The following is a 23,608-nucleotide window of genomic DNA, read 5'->3' as shown; positions in this document are numbered from 1 at the left end:
TATGTTTAGCACTGCTCTTTCCCAGAGTTGCCCTTGCAATGAGACAGTGTTGATCGGCTTGCTTAGCCTTAAAAGTTTGTGTCTTTTAGAAACTGATGGCCATCTACCTGCTTTCTTGTGATCTAAGTCGCCGGCACCTGTGACCTCCTGACACCATGCGATTCCCACTGAAAGCTTGTTTGTAAAATACTGAATATATTTTTGTCTCACTTTTGCTTGGCAATACTAATTTTCCACAAATGTTTAGTGAAAGTCCTTATTGGTCATTGAGAATCGAGAAATGACAAGAATGTCCTGATGGCAGTAGAGCAAAGTAAGCTATTTTTCAGATTAATTCATAAGGGACAAATTTATTTTTCTTTTCTTAATAAACATTTTTAAGACTTCAACTGGCCTGAGCTCAGAGTTTCATTGCCAGACTTGTTGAATTGGAGAACCAAAGAGCCTGCTCTTGACCAGAGACCGGGAGCGGTGCTTGACCAGACTCACTGGACCACTCCAAGCCTTGAAGATAAGATGAGGGCTTCTCCAGCGGGGACTTGGATGTAGGGGCCGCCTGGCACTGACTCACAGAGTGGTACAGACAGTAGCAGTGTGTTTTAAAATTGAATGTTTAAACAGCATTAAGAACAAATTAAAAGATCACAAATACAAATCAAGATCAGAATAGTCTTAAATTGTCATGAACATAGAAAACATCAGCAGGGCTCGGATTCTGGTATGGGAACTGAAAGAGAAACAGTGAATATAAAATCATAATTTGAGGGACAGAGTTATGGACTGTGCCCCCACTGTGCTGCCCCTAGCTATTTTCCCAAATCACTGGTGAGAACTCAAAAATCAGAAAACAATGAAGATATGCCAGATGTTATGAATTTCAGCATGCCAGCAGGAAATGCATGGGGTGCACCACAGGACGCACTTGCAGATAGAACTGGTTGGGCCAATGGTATGGTAGGTGAGGCACAATCAAATCTGGCACTCGTGAGCGTGGCAACTGCATTAAGCGACAGTAATACTGGAAGAAAGAGTAGTCGAGAAGCGGACATGATGATACCTCACTTGCACCATAAAATGCAGTCTTGTTTAGCACTCCACTGTTCCGAAGCATCGTATCGGACGTGTCACGCTCCCAGCCCAACTAACAGCCAGGAATGTTTAAGGAAGACAACAAGGTGTGTGGCGAAAGAACCGAGAACACAGGGGCTTGAGGCAAACCTTATCTCAGGTAGTGAGAAAGATCAGGACAATCCCAATGATAATGCCTAGGTCCAACCTCTTGCTCTTTTCCACCTGAAATAATACCCTAGTCCCTGTGTAGGAGGCTTAGTGGCCAACCGTGTTCAGTGATGGCATAGTAAACAACAGTTACCCAGTATCTTGGATAATTCTCAAACGTCCTGCTAAGAAAGGTAAACTGTATTTGAAAGTTATAAACGTAATTGGGGTGATGTCAATTAACTATTCCACATTATTATGCCGGTTAAAGTGTAGGATCGAGTATTAGATAAAGTTATTTGGACAAGACAAGCACCTGTTACTGTAGATGCCCTGGGTGCTACCAGAGACGCAGACTGCTATTCAAGTACATCAAACATATTGACCTAACAGAATAACTGCATTAAACAAAGGTGAAACTTCCGCGGGTTATCCAAACCATTTGAAAGATTTATGCAATCGTTAATTTGGCGTTGCTAATGTTACAGAAAAAGCTCTAGAGGCTGATGGTGCAGGAACATATGGGCATAGGCTACTTCGAGTCGCAGACTAAAGGTCTTTCTGAACTAGTTTGAGTAACAAATCATGGTTGCTGTACAGGAGATGGAGAAAGAATCTAGAGAATCCAAACTAATCTAGGTACACATACAATCCACCCAACAGATGGTCAGAGGGAGAGGCCAAGGTAGAATGGAGAGACCGAGTGACCAAAGAGGGTGAAAGTCCAGATGGCACAAGGGGCTCGGGGAGAAATCTGCTCTCCCTGTAAGTTTTCATGCTTCAATTGTGCACAGTGGCATCACTGGAAACGTATTATCACAATCTACCTCAAATTTAACACAATCAGCCTTAATAACCTTAATTCACTAAGGAGGTCACTAAAACCATACCCTACCTTTATCGAGCAACACGAGAGGAGCAGACTGTTCGTGAATACTTTAATGCCCATAGATTAAAAGGGCCTGGCACATGATGGGTCTTTAATGGAACGCTGACGTCATGCCTTAATTTTCTTCACTATTTTCATCTGGTGAGTATATTTGATGCAGTTGGCATTTCTAACACATGTTCCTCATTGTATTCCAAAACCTCTGTTTATCTAGGTCCCTTCACTGATCAACATACATTACTTCTGAGCCCCACCACACCTACAACCCCTTCTAGGAATGAAGTCTTGTGCAAATTAAAATGTACAGTATATACTGCACCACCAATGGAATCTATATGAGCGCGAGTGCCAAAAACGAGAATGCGGTTTTATCACTCTTGTTTGAAATTAATTACTTCTGGGAAGGGAAAGGTGATAAACCAATCATTGTTTGACCGGTTAAACCAAATTTCTTCCACCTGATGGTCAGAACAAGCGATTGATTTAGGTTGTTTATTCATAGCATAAGACAGATCTGGACCCCTTTGTCTTCTGGGGAGGATTAAGTTCAATATGGTAATTATTTATTGGCTGCTTCAAGCTCACTGGAACAAGGTTGAGACTCTCTAACTGCCCATTGGGTTAGTATAAAATGGGCACAAGGCTTCAAACAATGGATTACAATTTGGCTTAACCATTGTCAGATCTTTAGATTTCAACATCTTAGCGGGAAGCACCAATTTTCCACCAATCGTTAGCTACACAGAAACATCACTGTCTCCCAGTACGTTCTCTTCTGGGTGCGGCAGGGTACTGCCAACAGTGGTTTGGGGGTAAGCTAATATTATCAAACCATTGCAAGATTTGTTACAAAAAGATACCACCATATCTTTGCATTGGTCAAGTGAGATGTAAAGCGTTTGCGTCTGTATTCTGCATTGTATTCTGCACATACACAGTGTAACAGAGTACTCTAAACCTTTCCCATTCAACTGCCATTACAAAGAGGGGTTTGCTTTGCGGGTTGTTTTCCAGTACCTTTGTGTAAAAAAAAGGAACCAATTGCCCACTACTCCTGTGCTCTTGATTCAGTCACAGCTGGAATGCCTCTGTGGCTGTGCGCGGTGGCCAAAGCTTCCTATCTATCTGAAGCTTTAAATCTTGTATTAGGGTCCCAACTCTTTGCACTTAGTCACCATTGCTGTTTACCACTAAAAACCCAGTATTGATCCAGGTCAAACTTCAAGGAACGAAATAGAATTAATGTCTGCATATCACACTACACTTGTGGGCAGCCTTGTGTTAAAACCTACTTGTTTCACTTCATACGTCTGTCGATGGTGAACCTCACACCACATTCTCACTACAGCCCACCCAACTAAGCTGCTGTTGATCTTACTGATACACAAGATCACAGTTTGGGAAAGGTGGAATATGTTGATGGTTTATGTTTTGTAATTGTATAAAGGCTCCCCGGTTGCCGGCTATGCCTTGTGTCCTTTTTTTTATTTAGTTTTTTAGAGTTTTATATAGCGCTAACTAGACCCGAACCGAATCCGGTATCGGAGCGCTTCACATAGCACGTTACATGAGGACACACATTCATTTTAGGCACAAGGAGATTAAGGGATTTGCCCAGAATCAGGAGGTTTTGGCGTTGTTACCGAGACTCGAACCCAGATCCCCAGGTCCGAATGTTTGATCTGCTCAATTGACAGCTCTCACATGAGCCTTTATAATTGCCTGCTAACAAAACTAACAATATTCACCAATTCAAACTACGTTTTCGAAGTTGCCCATGATTATGAGCCTTTTTTCGATGCAAAAGAGATGTATGACCTGTGCCACGAACGGCAAGAATGACACGCGAAATTCTATGCAGACTAGGCAGTGATTATGTGACAAATGGTGGTATAAATGTATTGCCCCTTGGATACTTTTACCCCCAATCAATCACATACATCACTCTTTCCAGCTGAGATCTATTAGCCCTAATATTTGTCACCAGTTTGGCCTACCCTTACATAACAGATTTGACATACTCCCATCTCTGGAAGATATTGATTGACTCACTCACTAAGATATGTTGGGCAATGCTTGGCTCCACATTGACACCCACCGAGCCTATGGGAACCCACCCCTGACGAGCAAAGACTTGCTGTTGCTGCACTGGATGGTCCCAGTCTTTGCTCTTTGGTGTCGATAGACTATGAGCAGTTCAAGGGAGAAGCAGTAGTTGATATTGCCGAACAGCACAACAACGAGAATGGATCTCACTTAAACACCCCTTATTCATACCCAAGTAATAGTCGTGTCCACAACTCTAATATTGCTAACACCAGTCATGTACAGAGTAAGAGATACCCTGAGTGAATGTAGGTCGAGCCTAACTAAAATCCTGTTCTGGAATGTGGGGGGTTTAACTACAAAACTTTCTAACCCTGCCTAGCTTGAATTCATAAATAACTAGGACATATTATGCTTCCAAGAAACCTGGGTAGATGCTACACAACACATCAATGGGTTTAATTTTTGTTTACACCGGCTGTATCCTCCAGCCAAGGGAGGAAAAAGGGTTGCTTATGCACCTACCTCTCATACAGGCTGAATGTAAGAAAGGTCGACCTCGTGGTATCGAACACCTACTACCTGGTACTAATAATATCGATTGACAATTCCCATTGCACTGTCCTATTAAATTTCTGTAATAACATGGAGGGAGTTTTGAGGCATCTACAGAAGGATCTGGAAAGTTCACAGAAAAATTAAATAAACAAGGACCTCTGTATAATCTGGGGAGGAGACTTTAACATAGGCCCTTGATAAACGCCGAAGGGGGCAGTTTTGGTTTAATAATTGATGGCGAGAAAGACATTCATAATTTCTTGCACACCCATCTTGGGGAGCAATTAAACCTGAATATATATTCCATGGACTTGCGATTTGCCAATGACCTCTGCTCACCACCCGTAGCGTTTCGTAGCACATTTAATGGCCGTGGGTTGTGTTCAACCATAGATTTCCCATTAATATCAAGCAGACACGCTCACAGAGTACATAATTTCAAAACTCACTCTGTTGCTTTTATTGATCACTTTCCTATCAGCATTATCTTAGATCTGCCGGCCAAAGTGTTATCCAACCCCCAAAACATATTGTCATCAACAGATCCAATGGTTACACGATTAAATGGGCAGGTGTTGATTCACTACAGCTAACCAAGTCACTTTTAAGCTGTTGTAAAGCAGACTTTTCCATCTGTCTCGATGAGACTTCCTCTGATTCAGATGGACAGAAGCCTCCCTGAATGCCCGAGCAGAGGTTATCTCTGTAGCCAAGATACTGCGAAAGGATTTTTTTTTTAGGAGTTCTGTATTCTTCTTCGATAAGGAAGTGACAAGGGTACTTAGTGTGTGATTTGTAGTCCAAGAACTATGTAAAGCTTTGGGAATCAAACACTTTCACTGTGCTTACTAACTCTGGGATAGCATTCACTGTGCTTACTAACTCTGGGATAGCAGAAAGGTTCAACAATAGCTTAAAGAATAAAATAGCTATGATTTGCAGTGAACTGGGTTTACGTTGCTTGATGCTATACCTTTGACACTCTGGTCAATGCAAGCCACTCCTGACTAAACAGCCATGCCAAGTTTGCGTGAGATGGTTATTAGGCACAACATGATGCTCCCATCTATGCCTCCAATGTCTCCAGCTTGACTAGATTTACCCTACTGCAAGCACCCGATTCGCGGTCAAGTCTCAACTGAAGTTCTGCAATTGCTAACCAGCTATATAGATCTCAACATAATGCAGCTCCACCTTCTGCTCAAGGATATTACCTACGGCCCTAGTACCATGAAACAACATAGCTATCAGACTCTTTGATGGGTCTAGCTGGTACTCTTTGCAGCAAGCTTCATTGGTTGGCGCACTATTTTATCGGATTGTGTTTGAAGGAATGGGTGGCAGGCATGAAGAAATCAATAGCACTTAGCGTTTCATCCACTTACAAAAAAAACTGTTCAGTCATAGCAACACTTTCTTTAAATGCTACTGTTGGCATTCCTCGCTCTTAATTGGGGTTCTGTTTTTCTAATTGTCAAATATCATCCGCTGCGGTTCAGTTGGCCAGAAATGCTTCTGGACTAGGCTGTTAAACTATAAATGGAAGTACTATCTTGGTAGGATTCAGGCAATGTGGCTTCTACAATCCAGCCTGATCAGATTATGAACTGTCCTCCTACTTCATATTCCCAGCAGGGGTACTCTATACCTGCTGTCGCATCAGTGATTTACATGGCACCTTTTTCATCCATGCTAACATTGCATAAGCTTGAATACTGAGGGATTGCTCTAGATCCTGAGGTCTTGCTCATGTTATACCTGCTAAAGCATGGGTACTCACAAACTTTCTCTCGGGGGCCAAAATTATAGTGTGGTTTGTGTCCGAGGGCCGCACCGGTGGGGGCGGGGTCAGTGGGGAAGGGGGCGGGGCTATAGCAACAAAAAAAACTCTGACCATGAGGTTGATCACAGGTCCCTGCAGCGGACGCCTTCGTCCACTGAGCCACCAGACCCGGCATACACACATCTCTCTCTCTCTCCGTCTCACTCCCCGTCTCACTCCCCGTCTCACTCCCCGTCTCCATCCCTCTCCCTCTGTCTCCCTCTCCCTTCCTCTGTTTCCCCCTGCCTTCCTCTGTCCCCCACTGACTTCCTCTGTCTGCCCCTCCCTTCCTCTGACTCCCTCTGTCTCCCTCTCCGTCTCCCTCCCTCTCCGCCTCCCTCCCTCTCTGCCTTCCTCCCTCTCTGCCTCCCTCCCTCTGTCTCCCTTCTCCTTCCCTCTGTTTCCATATGCCTGTCTCCCTCCCTCTCCGCCTCCCTCCCTCTCTGCCTCCCTCCCTCTGTCTCCCTTCTCCTTCCCTCTGTTTCCATATGCCTGTCTCCTTCCCACTGTCTGTCTCCCACTGTCTGTCTCCCACTGTCTGTCTCCCACTGTCTGTCTCCCACTGTCTGTCTCCCACTGTCTGTCTCCCACTGTCTGTCTCCCACTGTCTGTCTCCCACTGTCTGTCTCCCACTGTCTGTCTCCCACTGTCTGTCTCCCACTGTCTGTCTCCCACTGTCTGTCTCCCACTGTCTGTCTCCCACTGTCTGTCTCCCACTGTCTGTCTCCCACTGTCTGTCTCCCACTGTCTGTCTCCCACTGTCTGTCTCCCACTGTCTGTCTCCCACTGTCTGTCTCCCACTGTCTGTCTCCCACTGTCCGTCTCCCACTGTCCGTCTCCCACTGTCTGTCTCCCTCTCCCTCTGTCTCCCTCTCCCTCTGTCTCCCTCTGTCTCCCTCTCCCTCTCCCTCTCTCTCTCTCCCTCTCCCTCTCCGTCTCCCTCTCCCTCCGTCTCCCTCTCCCTCCGTCTCCCTCTCCCTCCGTCTCCCTCTCCCTCCTTCTCCCTCTCCCTCCTTTTCCCTCTCCCTCCTTCTCCCTCTCCCTCCTTCTCCCTCTCCCTCCTTCTCCCTCCTTCTCCCCGTCTTCCTCTGTCTGTCTCCTTTCTGGCTGTCTCCCTCCCTCTTTCTGGCTGTCTCCCTCCCTCTTTCTGGCTGTCTCCCTCCCTCTGGCTGTCTCCCTCCCTCTGGCTGTCTCCCTCCCTCTCTCTCCCCGTCTCCCTCCCTCTCTCTCCCCGTCTCCCTCCCTCTCTCTCCCCGTCTCCCTCCCTCCCTCTCCCCGTCTCCCTCCCTCTCCCCGTCTCCCTCCCTCTCCCCGTCTCCCTCCCTCTCCCCGTCTCCCTCCCTCTCCCCGTCTCCCTCCTGCCTCTGTCTCCCTCTCCCCGTCTCCCTCCTGCCTCTGTCTCCCTCTCCCTCCCTCTCCCCCCTGCCTCTGTCTCCCTCTCCCTCCCTCTCCCCCCTGCCTCTGTCTCCCTCTCCCTCCCTCTCCCCCCTGCCTCTGTCTCCCTCTCCCTCCCTCTCCCTCCTGCCTCTGTCTCCCTCCCTCTTTCTGGCTGTCTCCCTCCCTCTGGCTGTCTCCCTCCCTCTTTCTGGCTGTCTCCCTCCCTCTGGCTGTCTCCCTCCCTCTTTCTGGCTGTCTCCCTCCCTCTTTCTGGCTGTCTCCCTCCCTCTTTCTGGCTGTCTCCCTCCCTCTTTCTGGCTGTCTCCCTCCCTCTGGCTGTCTCCCACCCTCTGGCTGTCTCCCACCCTCTGGCTGTCTCCCACCCTCTGGCTGTCTCCCACCCTCTGGCTGTCTCCCACCCTCTGGCTGTCTCCCACCCTCTGGCTGTCTCCCACCCTCTGGCTGTCTCCCACCCTCTGGCTGTCTCCCACCCTCTGGCTGTCTCCCACCCTCTGGCTGTCTCCCACCCTCTGGCTGTCTCCCACCCTCTGGCTGTCTCCCACCCTCTGGCTGTCTCCCACCCTCTGGCTGTCTCCCTCCCTCTGGCTGTCTCCCTCCCTCTGGCTGTCTCCCTCCCTCTGGCTGTCTCCCTCCCTCTGGCTGTCTCCCTCCCTCTGGCTGTCTCCCTCCCTCTGGCTGTCTCCCTCGTTCCGGCTGTCTCCCTCGTTCCGTCTGTCTCCCTCGTTCTGTCTGTCTCCCTCGTTCTGTCTGTCTCCCTCGTTCTGTCTGTCACCCTCGTTCTGTCTGTCACCCTCCTGTCTGTCACCCTCCCTCTGTCTCACTCTCTTTCTCCCTCTCCCTCCCTCCCTCTCCCTCCCACTGTCTGTCCCCCTCCCTCTGTCTGTCTCTCTCTCTGTCTCCCTCGCCCCCCTTTCCCTCCCCCTCTGTCCCCCTCCCCTTTTCCTCCCTCCCAGTGCCCCAGCACATTTATCTGTGAGGGGCTGCCATTACCATAATTCCCTTAAACGGGAGTGCCTGCATCTTGTTCATTGTGACGCCAGGACTGAGAAACGTTGCCTGTTTTTAAAACAATGTGGTTTCTAAAGACACTGCCATTAGCACTAGCGCTGCTTGTCTGAAGTACCGCAATACTTTCGCACCTTCAATTGCTTACCTGCATTGGACTGAGTGGTCCCAATACTCCTGCACTGCAGGAATTGCCAGCAATAACTTAATTACTCGAACCGAAGCACACCAGCGCTTCAACATGTGCCGACTACAGGCAAGTTTGGAATGCGTCTACATAACTCAGAAACCTTTTGGATTTGAACACCAGACGGTGTACCTGGATTCTGCACTTGCTGCTGCTCTCATATTTAATGGAACAAGCCCCGGTGTTACAGTCTCCTTTCCCTCCCTCCCTCTCCCTTTGTGTCCGTCCACTACCTCCGTCACCCTCTTCACCTCACCCTGCTGTGTGTCAGCCCGGGCTGAGACAGCCTCCTGGCACACACAGCCCCACCCGAGCACTTCACAAGACCATTTGTATGGTAATGAGGCCTTGCTGTATTTAACCTCTTCTTAGACCCCTGCAGCTCCACTGAGACTGTCATTGGAATCACCCGGCGGCCGGCCCCCACAGAGCAGCAGAGTCTCTTAGACTTGCGCGGCTACAACCAGCAGTGTTTGAAGACACGATGACATTTTTTTTTTAATACACGGGTACGATGTCTGGAAGGTCGGCGGGCCGCCAGGGAAGGCTTGCCGGGCCGCAGCTGGCCCGCGGGCCGTACTAGGAGTACCCATGTGCTCAAGGATACACTGCACCAAAATCCCCCCCTCCGGAAGAAAACGCCCAGAGAGAATTCAGACACTACCACTTCCTTTGCCATAGTGAATTCAGACACTACCACTTCCTTTGCCATAGCGAATTCAGACACTACCACTTCCTTTGCGATCTTGTTTCCAAACTATGGAGTAGGACTGTTAATCTATGAAAACCAGGAACTCCAATGCAATGGATCCAGGGTACCTCTCTGACCATCTATAAGCACAGCACATAGTAGCTATGCAGTATAGACTGGCACTTGACTTTGTACTTCTGGTTCCTAAAGAGGTGTCTGTGCAAATGTAGGTTCTTAATGTTGCAACTTATACTGAATATCCATTTAGGCGTACAGTAACAGATTGCTCCAGTACTTTGAAGAATTAATAAAAATATGTACCATTGACGCTTGGGTAGGTTTCGAAAGAGGAGTATTTGATATTGCCTAAAGGGTATTGCTTGACGATGGGGAGCGAAGATTTTTGAAACTGTACTTATAATTATTTACAATATTGCCCAAGTCAGCACTGCTTACAGAAAAGCACATTACTCTTGCCAAGGGACTATTGTACCAACTGAAATTGGATTATGATTCATTAGAATTGAAAATATTTGAAAGCAAATTGTTAATTATTAATTATATTCTAAGTTGCACAAATAAGTAGTGCAAGAAGTTCACAAAATAAACCAATAAATAAGTGGAACTATAATAGCTGTAGCCCTGCTTTTCTTGTTTGTGATCACTTTTGTTGGCCTGAGCGCAGTTTCTCTGACAGAAGGGGGAGGAGAAGGCCAAAACTGCAGTTATTTTAAGTGTCCTGTGGACAAATACAAAGGACAGACATTCAGGAACACACTTGCCTCGCAATTTCTCTTTTGGCACTGTGCACTCTAGGAAATCTAGCAACATAAGAGTTTTATAAAGGAGACCTTTTCTGGAATACAGCAATGTGTTACTCACATTGGTCTAAAGTATTTCCCTAATGACAGTTAAGTTGGAGTAGTAATTCTTGTGAAACTGTAATTGCAGTTGACCAAGCACTCCTTAAGGGTGTTTAACCCAGTTACTAATAAAGAACATGGTTGACCATCTACTTTAAAGCCTACAGGTAAAACAGACCTTTTCTTCCCAGAGGTTTCCTCTTGTCTTCCCTACTATTTTGCTTTCTGTACTAGTGCCATGAACGCATTCAAGTGACAGTTGCACTTTACGTATAAATAAAATTGAAAGTGGTGTGAGACTTACAGGCAGCAACAAGGAAGGGCGTCTCCATGTTGCAGGAAGCAGTCACTCATCTCAAACGTGGCACCAGAACGGAGTAAGGAATTAGCAGGAATAAAATTAAATAAGCGACTAAATGAGCTAAAGTGCGAATAGTCCATATAGCCAAACTATGGATGACAATTAAGGTAATACTGTAGTTTTTTTGGGAGGAGGAGGGGGGGGGGGGGGGGGGTACAGATGATGCTAAAAAATGCTAGCCACTAAAGGTTTTCAAAAAGTGTTCAGAAAATCAAGCAGTATTGGAAGAGGCCACAGGGATGTAGAAACCTGCAACAACTGTAACCTCACAGGCTGTTTCCAGACTCCCAATTGTGGAACAAAATATATACTTAAATACGTTCTTGAAAATTATGTTTGATTAATCCTTTTAAAGTACATTTTCAGAGAAGGCAGCAGATCTAATGCGGGTCGATATGGAGGTCACCCATTCATCAGAGTAACACCTCAACAATATATTCAATACTGGCTGATAATAATTGAAATAAACAAGAAAAAGAATGTGACATTTGAGAAACTAGACAGTATTCCCTAATGTGCTCCAATTTTTTGGATTACAGTTTTTCAATTCACAGTGTGTTTTCAATTCACAGTGTTTTTGTAATTCAAGGTGTTCTTCTTTTGATTATGCACGCCCAAGTATTATTTTTTATCAAATTGTTTCGATTTTGAAATTAATTATCAAATGTTTTATGGTAAAGGTACCTTCCTTACATGTACAGATGGTGGTTATTAATATATTGACTTTCCTTCTATCATAATTCCCGAACACCAGGGTGTTTGGTGAAGGAATTTTAAAATGTACATAGAATAGCCTAGACTCTCTGTTAGTTTATTTATAGCCCTTATGAAGTCAAAGATGTAAGAACATTGCTTTCTGACGAAACACGTGTTGGCTCAATTTGAAGGCTATATTTGATGATGAGAATATTTGGAAAATTGAAGAAATTTGAAGAAAATAAATCGATTTGAAAACAATCGGAACTGAATAGATCTTTTCTTCACATGTTGGTGATCGAGATTTATTTATTTTATTTATTTTTGGAGTTTTCTATAGCGCTGGCCAGACCCGAGGGTATCGGAGCGCTTTACAATCGAGCTGCAGGGAACGGTTACATAATAATATATCAAGGAAAAGAGATTCATGTAAGATCAAGTATTAACATTGTTAATTGGCGCCTGAGGGGAGAGTTTGAGGTAGTGGGTTAGAGGTAGTCATAGTTGCAGGGTGAGCTGCTGAGGTAGAGTTCGGGAATGCCCGGTTGAGGTAGAGGATTTTGAGGCGTCTCTTGAAGTCTTGAAATGAAGTCGTAGTCCTGATGTCAACTGGGATGGAGTTCCAGATTTTTGGGGCGTTGCCGGCAAACGAGCGCGTTGCGGTTTTTTGTTTCCGGGTTTTCATGGGGATGAGTAGTAGGGTGTTCGAGCTTCTGAGGTTTCTGGACTGGCCCGCCTTCCTGAGCTTGGAGGCTAGGTATTCCGGTTTCCCTGTGTGCAAGGCTTTGTGTGTCAGACAAGCTGTTCTGAAGCTGGCGCGCATTTCCATTGGGAGCCATTTTAAGTCTTTGAGTGCTGGGGAAATGTGGTCGAATTTCTTTGCCCCTGAGACCATTCTGGCGGCTGCATTGAGGGTTGTCTTCATTGGCGCTAGGTGTGATAGGGCTGTGCCTGTTAAGGTTGCGATCCCATAGTCCAGTCTGGATAGCACCAAAGATTGGGTGGCTATTTGGAGATCCCTCTGCGGGATGTGAGGTTTGATTTTGTTGAGGAGTTTCAGATTGAGGAAGGCGCTCTTTGCGGAGTTCTTGATGTGGTTCGTCATTGAAAGTTTATGGTCAAGGGTGATTCCGAGAGACTTTACTGAGTTAGTCAGAGTGAGATTCCCACTGAGAGCGTCGATAGCTTTCATCCATTCCGTGATTTGGGGGTTGTCATCCTTGTTGGAGATGAGGAGAAGTTCTGTTTTTCCTTGATTGAGTTGAGATGGTTTTTCCCTAGCCAGGCTTGGATTTCTTTGAGTGTGTTATTGAGCTTTAGGATGTCTTTGAAGGAGGTGGTTTCTATGTAGATCTGTGTGTCATCTGCATAAAGATGGAAGGGGATGTTTGCTTTCTTCAGTATGATGGTGAGGGGTACCATGTATATGTTGAATAGTTGCGGGGAGAGAACAGATCCTTGGGGAACCCCTCTGGTGACGGGGAGGGGGTCGGATGTGAAGGTTTTTATTTTGACTCTTTGGGAGCGGTTCTGGAGGAAGGAGTCAAACCATTGCAGGACCATATCGTTCGCACCTGGACTGGGTTTTCCTCGTTCATTATTGTGGGCATTAGTGGCAGCCCACTTCCCTGGAGCACCTCTTTTTGGAACTGTTCTTTTGTACTTGAGGAATTAAGTAACTAGTTTGCGCAAGTGACCCTGCCTCCTCGTGTTCCAATTTTACATTAGAAACATTTATGCCTTTTTGGGTACAAATTACTACTTAAAAATACCATCATTTGCACCTTCAAGATAATGAAGGATTACACTGCCACCAAAAGTTCCATTGTGATACCAAAGGGACTTAATCTCAAATGGTGCATATGAATGGGCTTTAATGTAGCTGATGAATGTCCTACCAATTATTTGTCTGTAGAGTCTTCTAACATTGAAAAAATGTCTGCATGGCGAAAAGCAGCTTGTTATACTAGTTAGGCGACAGAATTTGCATTCCTTTCTGTTTTTGTCCTTTCATGGGCCCTTCATCCTCCTAAGAGACAGTATATTTTTCCAATCCTTGACATTTTTAGGTTAAGCCTACTTGACAGCACAAGCGGTCTTGAGAAAGACATACTATGAGCTTACAAAGAACATACATGGGTGCTGCAGCCTAACCAGTGCTTACCACTCCTTGGCTACTGTCGCTCCCATTTGCCTACTTACAATATGTGTTAATCTAGGGTTTGTTCCACTCACTGAACTTAGCTCAACTGCTATTTCTCTGATTTGCAGACTTCTATGCTTGCACTGCTTTCTTATAGGGATCTATTTGTTTTCTTTTTGTTTAAGCACTCCACACAAGTGCATGTGTTTTCCAGCTATCTCCTCCATGCGCCTTTCTCCCCCCAAACGTACTCGCTCACCATGTGCTTTCTTGCATTGGTAAAGTATTACTTCATTATCTTGGTCCTATGCTCCAAGCTCAGGAATGTCTGTGGGAAAATTATTATATTGAAATGATGGAGAGAGCCAGAAGTTGTGGCTCAGATTAAATAAATGTGAATCTCGTATAGAAGGTATGCGTTTCCAATCGACCATCTCAGTCATAGTGTGGTTGACTCTTGTGCTAGAGTTTACATAGGTTTACAAAAGGGGGTGGTGATGAACAGAGTGTCTGAATTGAGCAGACCACTCTTACCCAGTCCAAAGATCAGGGCTTGATCCATCACCGTTATTTATCTCACTGCCCCATCCCAGCTCAGAACATGGCTATATGCAAATCAGTCTGTCCCTGGCCCAGTGCATCATGGGAACAGGGCAGACTAAACTACCAAGCCAATTCTTTACCAGAAAGGAGACAAGCTACCGGGGACCGGTTTCTGGCATTTCAGCCTCTTCGGCCCGGCTTGCTTGAATCCTGATGGAGCAGTGAGAAAGGGACTCATGTCTGAGTATACCCTGCCACACCTATAGTGGCCAAAATCGATTTACAAAAGGGGGTGGTGATGAACAGAGTGTCTGAATTGAGCAGACCACTCTTACCCAGTCCAAAGATCAGGGCTTGATCCATCACCGTTATTTATCTCACTGCCCCATCCCAGCTCAGAACATGGCTATATGCAAATCAGTCTGTCCCTGGCCCAGTGCATCATGGGAACAGGGCAGACTAAACTACCAAGCCAATTCTTTACCAGAAAGGAGACAAGCTACCGGGGACCGGTTTCTGGCATTTCAGCCTCTTCGGCCCGGCTTGCTTGAATCCTGATGGAGCAGTGAGAAAGGGACTCATGTCTGAGTATACCCTGCCACACCTATAGTGGCCAAAATCGATTTACAAAAGGGGGTGGTGATGAACAGAGTGTCTGAATTGAGCAGACCACTCTTACCCAGTCCAAAGATCAGGGCTTGATCCATCACCGTTATTTATCTCACTGCCCCATCCCAGCTCAGAACATGGCTATATGCAAATCAGTCTGTCCCTGGCCCAGTGCATCATGGGAACAGGGCAGACTAAACTACCAAGCCAATTCTTTACCAGAAAGGAGACAAGCTACCGGGGACCGGTTTCTGGCATTTCAGCCTCTTCGGCCCGGCTTGCTTGAATCCTGATGGAGCAGTGAGAAAGGGACTCATGTCTGAGTATACCCTGCCACACCTATAGTGGCCAAAATCGATTTACAAAAGGGGGTGGTGATGAACAGAGTGTCTGAATTGAGCAGACCACTCTTACCCAGTCCAAAGATCAGGGCTTGATCCATCACCGTTATTTATCTCACTGCCCCATCCCAGCTCAGAACATGGCTATATGCAAATCAGTCTGTCCCTGGCCCAGTGCATCATGGGAACAGGGCAGACTAAACTACCAAGCCAATTCTTTACCAGAAAGGAGACAGGAACAGGCTAATTTGCATACAGCCAGGTTCTGAAACTGGGATGGTGCAGTGAGCTAAAAAACGGTGTTGGATCTAGCCCTGATCTTTTGACTGGGTGAGAGCTTTCTGCTCAATTCAGAGACTCTGTCCCTCACCACCCCTTTTTGTAAATATTTTTGTCCACCCTAAGCGTGGAAGGGTATTCTCAGATGTGAGACCCTTGCTCATTGCACCATCAGGATTCAAGCAAACCGGGCCGAAGACGGCTGTAATGCCAGAAACCGGTCCCCGGGAGCTTGTTTCCTTCCCAGTGTAAGAATTGGCTTCTGTAGTTTGGTTTGTCCTGTTCCCATCATGCACTGGGACAGGAACAGGCTAATTTGCATACAGCCAGGTTCTGAAACTGGGATGGTGCAGTGAGCTAAAAAACGGTGTTGGATCTAGCCCTGATCTTTTGACTGGGTGAGAGCTTTCTGCTCAATTCAGAGACTCTGTCCCTCACCACCCCTTTTTGTAAAGAGTTTACATAGGTGGCAAGGCTGAAACAATTAGTTTGCTTAGAGGAGTCTCTAAACAACCCATGCGAAAATAGTAAGACGATACCTTGATGCCTTCAATGACACAATTGCACTAACGCTAAACCGGAAGAGACTGATAGGATGGGCTTGTGCTTACACACTTAGCTCATTTAGGCAAGTACTCCATTCGTGTAGTAATATGCAGACTTTCTTTTTTGAGATGTGGACAATTCTGGCCTCATAAATGGATTTTGTTGATATATGCAAAGGTACTAGTAAGTGACAACATCAACACAAAATAATTGGGGGTGCGAGAGGGAAATAGTTGCTAGGTTAATCCTACTTCGCAATAGGCCATTTCATAAACGAATCACATGATGTTTGAGGTGGTGGAACTAGGATATCTGAAAAATTAGGGCCTCTCATTATAACTGTTGGATGGCATCAGGCTAGGTCTTCACTGCCTGTGGGAAGCTAGGTAATTCTTGTGATAAGCACGGTTACTGTGCCTGGAGACACAGAAGCCAAATATTAGTGCAAGCTCATGGAGTAGCTATGCACCTCCTGCTTAAGGTTTTATTTCTGGGGTTCTGAGGTTCAGCATTAAGGCTTAACTTTTGGAAGGTGGTGTGTAGTTTGGTAAACGCACACATCACTAACAATATTTCTATTAGCCGAGCAGTTTTTATCTACATTAACACCTTGGCTGCTAGGCGTTTTCCCCCCCTGTGCTGGAAATTGCTTTATTACTGTATTTATGACAAGCTCAGCTCGTCATCAGCACAGCTCAACTGTGCATCATGACGAGCTGAGCTCGTCATGAGCATCGAAAGGGTTAAAGACGTGTGTAATAACTTCAGGAAGTTTAGTCTTGGACTTAACTATTGTTGGATAATGATTGTAATTATTCTTTACCTACTTCTGTGTTCAGTCAAGATGTACAGGTTTACGACAAAGATGTAGTAATACATGTAGGTTAAAGGATACAGCCAATTCTCAGTATCCGGTTATGGAAGGCGGTTGCAAAGTTTGATATCTTACTGTATTTCTGGGGAGGAAGGAGGTCGAATGACTCCTGGGTGATGGATCTTTGGACTGTGCAACCCAAGTGGCTGCTTTTCTTCCCTTCTGCAGGCTTCGGAGAAAGCAGTGGTTGCATATTTGTGGCTAAAAATATAGTAGCTACAAAGGAACAAGGGCCCTGATCCTCAAGCGGGTGCCGCTGAAACTAGGAGAACAAAGATGATGCTGCACAAGCATCCATGTGGCATATCGAGATCTGTGCTAGAGTCTGGGTGTCACTGGTGCCGCATCATATGGTGGAGGCACAATGGTCCCTTTGTCGGTGTAAATGTTGCTTGCAGGAGACCATGGGTGCAGTGACAAAGTGACAAGCCTTCATGCCATGATCAGTGTCGATAATGCGGAGATCACAAGAGTAGCAATGACGGGAGTGTCATCCAGACGTGAGTCCCATGCTCTCCACACCACTGGATTCAAGCAAGCCGGGCTGAAGACGGCTGGAATGCCAGAAACCGGTCCTCGGAAGCTTGTTTCCGGTCCAGGGAAGGCATGGCTTGGCAGTTCGGGCTGGACTGTTCCCATGAGGCACAGGGTCAGACTGATTTGCATATGGCCATGTCTAAACTGGGGTGGTGTGGAGTGCAAAAAACTATGGATTTAGGCCCAGATCTCTGTAGAGTCATCCAGGCCATTACGCCATTAATCACAGCCACGCAGTATGAGATCACAGGTGCAGCGATTAAGCGGAGAGGCACATGGGAACAAGACTAATTCTGTCGAATTAGAAGCTGGTACTGCGCCCTGGCATCTTGGAGGAACAGGACTCATAATGGGGGGAAGTCAGCTCATCCTTTTTTGTCCAGGTGGTCCGTCTTGCACATGTTCTTGGTCAGTCTTGTTCAGGTGTTGCTCCTCAGGCCACATGCTGGAACTGGCTCACAGTCGTGAGAATACACGCATTTACAAAAGAAAAAGGAGCAGTTCCTCTCATTAATGGGGAGCAAGCGATTGGACCGGTGCTCTGCTAGCATTTATTAGCTCCCAATCAATCCTGCTTGAGAACACTGGTTGTGCCAAGGACACTATGGAAAACAGACTGATGGATATTATAACTTTAGTTAAAAGAAAAAGAAGTGGTTTGGCAGAGTAATACCAATTCCCCGGTACACTTTCATGGTCAGCTTCTGTAATCCTTCTCATGAGCACTTACTTTGGCTTTCAGCATTCCGAAGCCGACGGTCTCCTTAGCATACATGCACAGCAAGAGATTGGCGACCCGAGTGATTGCCACGCGGCCTTCCTACAAAAGAAAAAACACATTTATACCATCTGCCCTTGCTGGTTCTTTGGCTGCGATAACACTTCGAATTCATTAATACAGACATTTTAAACACTGCACAATGCATTTATTCTGCTTTAAGACTTCATAACAGTCCAGATAAACTTGCCTGAGCAATGAGCTTTTGTTGTTGGTGTATAATGTTAAATCAAGTTTGTTTTGTTAATTTCCCTGGTTATAGATCTATAAAGTGATTATCATTAACTTGTTTAGGATGTTACACAGAGAAAGCGGTTATAGATCTGGCTAAAGAGCACTTTATTTCCTCAGTGTTATTAGAAGAAGAAAGCTCTCATTGTACTGCTGTATCTCAACTTATTCTCTTCAATAGATATCTCTTTCCTTGGTCTGTGGCGTGTTCTCTGCCACTAAAGAACACATTGTAGCAGCGTCTTAATGAGAAAGTACTAAATAGAACTATTGTCAACACCAATTAAGGGTAAAGTGGCTTTATTACATTCGAATGGTTTCTAAGTAGCTTACAAAACGCAAATTTGTATGGAAATTTACAATATGTGTGTATGTCTAAACACAAAGCAAAAGACATGTGAACGGCAAAAAAGGAAAACGATTAGCATGTACTGTAACACTACAAATGCAGTAGTTCTCTCTAGAAAGCGAAATTCATGTCATCACAAAAGTTTTAAAAAAAAACACTTTAAACAAAAAATACCTTAACTTATTTCAGCTGCACTGCACACCCACCATTCTTTCAACTAGAGCACCAGTTTCCTCAAGTGAGGCTGCTGCCTTATGGGGACAAAGTTGGAAGATGCCAAACCACCAGAAATGGTGTGCAAAACTATAATTTTATTAAGTGCTAAGGGAGGTGGGAGCTCAAAGGCATTTTTCAGCTATGACCACCATAGCTCATAAGCACCTCCATGAGCGGAAAACATGCTTTCTACTATAAAACACAAAGCCATGTCCGTTGGGTTAGTCAATGCACGCATTAGAAGAGGATGCTTGTATGTGGCAGAATATCAGACTGTTTAGTCAAGTTAATTTTCTCTTTTATTAAGACACTAATTTGGAATTAAAGAATAGCCTTTACTGGCATTAAAAGTTAGTTAAATAGTAAATAATTACACAAACCACTCACTTTTGTTTTAATTAGAGGCTTCTCTACACCATCATTAAACGCCAGAACTCACTTGTTATGATTATTTCACACGTCAAATGTAATAAACTATCAGGAGGTGACACATCTTATGTTTCAATCTCAGCATAGGCCAAAGAAGATGCACGCCTTCCCTCTGGGATTGGAAGGGACCGGTGTGATCTTGGTGAACAGCAAAAAAAATTGTTCTGTTAAGTTAGCCTCAGCTCCCCCCCCCCCCCTCATTTTGTCTGAAAACACCCATTTTGTGTTTCTGCAAGGACTTTTGCAAAGTCAGGAGTTACGTGTTCACTGAAAAGCTGGTTGTGCTGATAATACTTGCATGCCAGGGTTAGATGTTTTATCTATAAACCCACCAAGGCCTGTAACCTTACTTAGCAGTTTGCATTTCATCATGACGAAGTGGTTTTAATGTGTTTGACGAGGCACCAAACTGTATAAATACAGTGTTTGAGCTTGTCAGTTCCCACCCTCGGGCACTTGCAGTGTCTGGATGATGGGACTCCTCTCATGAGTGCAATAAACTTGTGTTTTGTTTCCACTCCAGTGTTGATCCTCATTTGGGAACACGTAGACAAAGGGTGTCCTTGCACCAGTGAGACAGATAAAATCTCACATCTAAAATTGGCCCTGCAACGTGGGGCCCCATTGAAGACCGCAGCTATACGAGAAGGAGGTCGTTTCGACAGGACAAAAACACAGAGGGGCGCCCCGCAAAAGGAGACTTGTTCTCGCGGCTAAGGTGATTTTCAGCTAATCGACCGGACCTTCGTGGCGGCTGTGTCCCTCAACTGGGGCTCTTTGGTTGGCATTTTGGAGGTGATCTATTGGTCTGCAGGTGGGAGTTTGAGAATTGCAATCAGGTAGGATCGAAATGGTTATTTTTTTGGGTTTGATAAAAAATTTGCAAATGTTTTAGACAGGTAATGTGAGAATTTTTTCTCGTCTCTTGGTTTTGGTATAACTGTCTCTTGACAATATTTCTTAAGAAGAAATTGGTAGAACATCCCTGTTTTGGGTACACTTCGTGCACTGTGTTCCAACAAGAATAGAATTTTGGAAGAGAGACAGCCAATTTTGAAATGTACATTAAATACAGTATTTCTTCCAAACGGTTTAGCACATTATGGAACAAATATACGAAGGCAGATGCCAGTTTACAGTGGCCACTTAATGGTACCTTTGATTTAAGTTAAATTGCAATATGTAGAAGAGCAGCTCTTTAAAAAGAAAAGTAGGCAGAGTATGTTTGATGCTGTAGGATTATGGAGAAAACACATTAAACAAAAACAGATTAAAGAAGAAAAGGATAGGAAAAAATCTTAAGAACCGACTATTGTCCAGAAAATGTAAGAGTTACAATTAAAAGCACAAGAAGAGTGTAGAGAAAGTGATAAGAGAAGATTCAAACTTCAAGTGCAAAAAGTATATGTGGCTAGGGAAGAAATGGTACATAAGGGTTTACAGGAGGATGATTCAGAACTAGACAGAACTTTGCTGACCAGCCCAGGTTCCCTATGCACCAAATCCTACTGGGAACAATGCTGTCCCGACTGCGCCTCTCCAGTTACCTCAAGTAGCTCAAATGTATCCCCCATTGCCTGCTGCCTCTGCTGCAACTCCTGTATCTCATACAAAGGTTACTACTCCTGTTCGTACACCTCAAACTTCTAAATAACATCATAGATCTACTCTTACAGAGAATGACAAATTGGTATTATTGACTAGGGCCTGTGAGTGGGTCCGTGATGATGATATAAGATTAGACAAGGTTTTCATGACTTTGACACAATACCCACAAATGACTCAGCAATATGTAGTAGGGGAACTGGCTAATGCACTAATAGAGGACTGGAGAATTAATATGAATGAGGAGGCCCCTCGCAAATTAATCAGGATATGTAAAAGGTCAAATGAAGGGGCGTTGGCCGCTACTCCCTTAAAGCAAGTGGTAGCAGATATATTTACTCAAAAGAGAAAACTTAAGAGGTTCATGACAGTCTCGACTAAAGCTTTCCCTATGGCGGAAGAGACTCCTGTGTTTCAGCCAGCCACAGGAAAAGGTCAGGGTGTTAATGCACCCCAGTTTCGGTTCCAATGGATTTATTCCCCTTGGAAGCGATCAGACATATTGGCCCTTAAAGCTTCCTTGCATGACCCTAGGAAGAATGAGCGTGCATTCTATGATGAAATAAATGCTGCATTGACCTCTTGTGTTATGACTTTGGTAGATATTGACATGTTTTTCTACTGATACTGCCCACTGACCTTTGGCATATGGTTCGTAAACAGGACCAAGCGGCCTTTGGTGGCACTTGGATGCAATTAGAAGCAGCAGATGTGGATAGGAAAGCAGGGGAGAAACCACCACAGCTTATATTAGACTTACCAGGTCACATCATTACTTATGTCAAGACGGTAGTGCCACCAAAGAAAATATCATGGGCGAAATTAGGAGCTTGTAAACACAGGAAACATGAGTCAGTCCCTGACTTTTTAATCAGGTTAGAATCGACATTTCATGATTACAGTGGCCAAGACAACTTCTGACACAGGCAAACATTTATCTGTAGACAAGTTCGTAGCTAACTTGTTACCTTAGATTTCGCAAAAAGTATGAGTAGCTGAAAGTACGTGGGCTTCCTCCATCCCACCTAACTTTTTGGACATGGCCCAGTATTATGAGAATCAAGTAAATGATGAGAAAGATAAGAAGGAGGGTAAACATAAGCAATTGAAAACTAAAATGTTGACGCAACATGTTTATGGGCCAAAGAGAGGTACAGGTCGAGGAGTTTTTAGAGCTGACCTCCCGAGAAGGAATATGCAAGATTCCCGATGCTTGGTTCATTAGGGCAAAATCAAAGTGCGTATTGCAAACAAGACGGACATAGACGATCTGAATGCCCATTACTCCAACAAGGTAGAGGAATGGGACGGGGAATGACAATGGGCCCCTAACAATGTCCTGGTGTTAGCAACAAGACAGAATCATTTTGACAATACTGCCTTGACGAAAAATTATTATATAGATGACGTCAGTGTATCAGATGCCACAGGTATGCAGCTTAACTAGGACACAGTAGGACAAGAGGAAGGATCGGTTTCAATATCGGTAGATCAGACAGGTCCATAGGCTACTACGGAAATATTGGGGATCTTGCAGAAGTTTCTGGTGGATACTGGAGCTACACGAAGTGCACTTTCTCAAAAACTGATCCCTAGGACTCCCTATCTGGCTATAATAATCTATCTGTAGGCTTTGCTGGCAAGCCAAATCTTAGTCCAGTGTATAAACACCTGGATCTTACTATTGGTCCGTTCACTATTAACTCACTGTTCCTTATAGCACCAAATTGTCCTGATAATTTGCTAGGACTCGACTTACTCAAACATTTCCATGCACATATCTATTGTTCACAGGATGGTGTATGTGTAACGTTTGGTAAGCAGATATGTGATAAGCAGTATGTCATTAATAAAGTCCCACATGAACTGTCCACTGTCCCCCTTCTGTGTGGGCAGAAGGTGATACTGATGTAGGCTGATTATCTATTGAACCAGTACATACACAGGTTAACCCCTTCGATGCTCATGACTAGCTCAGCTCGTCATGAGGTACACCTCTCGTGTGCTCATGACGAGCTGAGCTCGTCATAACCACACCCATTTACATTAGGGCCCAGCACAGTGGTTGAAAGTCTCCAGCAGCCATGGTGTTAAACAGAATGCGGTTCTGCCAAGAATACCTCAGCATAAAATACCACAGGAAGGGGATAGTGCCTTAGTACTATTTATAGAGGATCTCATTGTCAACTGGGTTGTGGAAGTAATTGATAGCAATATTTGTAACAGCCCTATCTTGCCAGTTTTGAAACGTTCCACCTCTGATGATAAGAAAAAGTTTATCAATTTGTAATTGATTTGCGTGAGATTAATACAATTGTAGTGCCACAGTTTCATGTAGTTCCAGACATTACTACTCTATTGACAATGATCCAGCCCACAGCGTGTGTTTTTTCG

General features: G+C 44.9%; 1 protein-coding gene across 1 annotated transcript in view; it reads right to left on the bottom strand.

Annotated features, from left to right (window-relative positions):
- The window catches only part of LAMTOR2 (late endosomal/lysosomal adaptor, MAPK and MTOR activator 2), a 90,648-nt gene that overhangs the window by 18,106 nt on the left and 48,934 nt on the right, over positions 1 to 23,608 (bottom strand). The window contains exon 3 of the mRNA XM_086947651.1: positions 18,337 to 18,426. Within this exon, the coding sequence (XP_086803777.1) occupies positions 18,337 to 18,426 (90 nt within the window). The remainder of the gene's footprint in view (positions 1 to 18,336; positions 18,427 to 23,608) is intronic.

Source organism: Lissotriton vulgaris, chromosome 12 (genome assembly GCF_964263255.1).
Source record: "Lissotriton vulgaris chromosome 12, aLisVul1.2, whole genome shotgun sequence".
Lineage (NCBI taxonomy): Eukaryota > Metazoa > Chordata > Amphibia > Caudata > Salamandridae > Lissotriton > Lissotriton vulgaris.
This window is presented reverse-complemented; position numbering and strand designations above follow the sequence as displayed.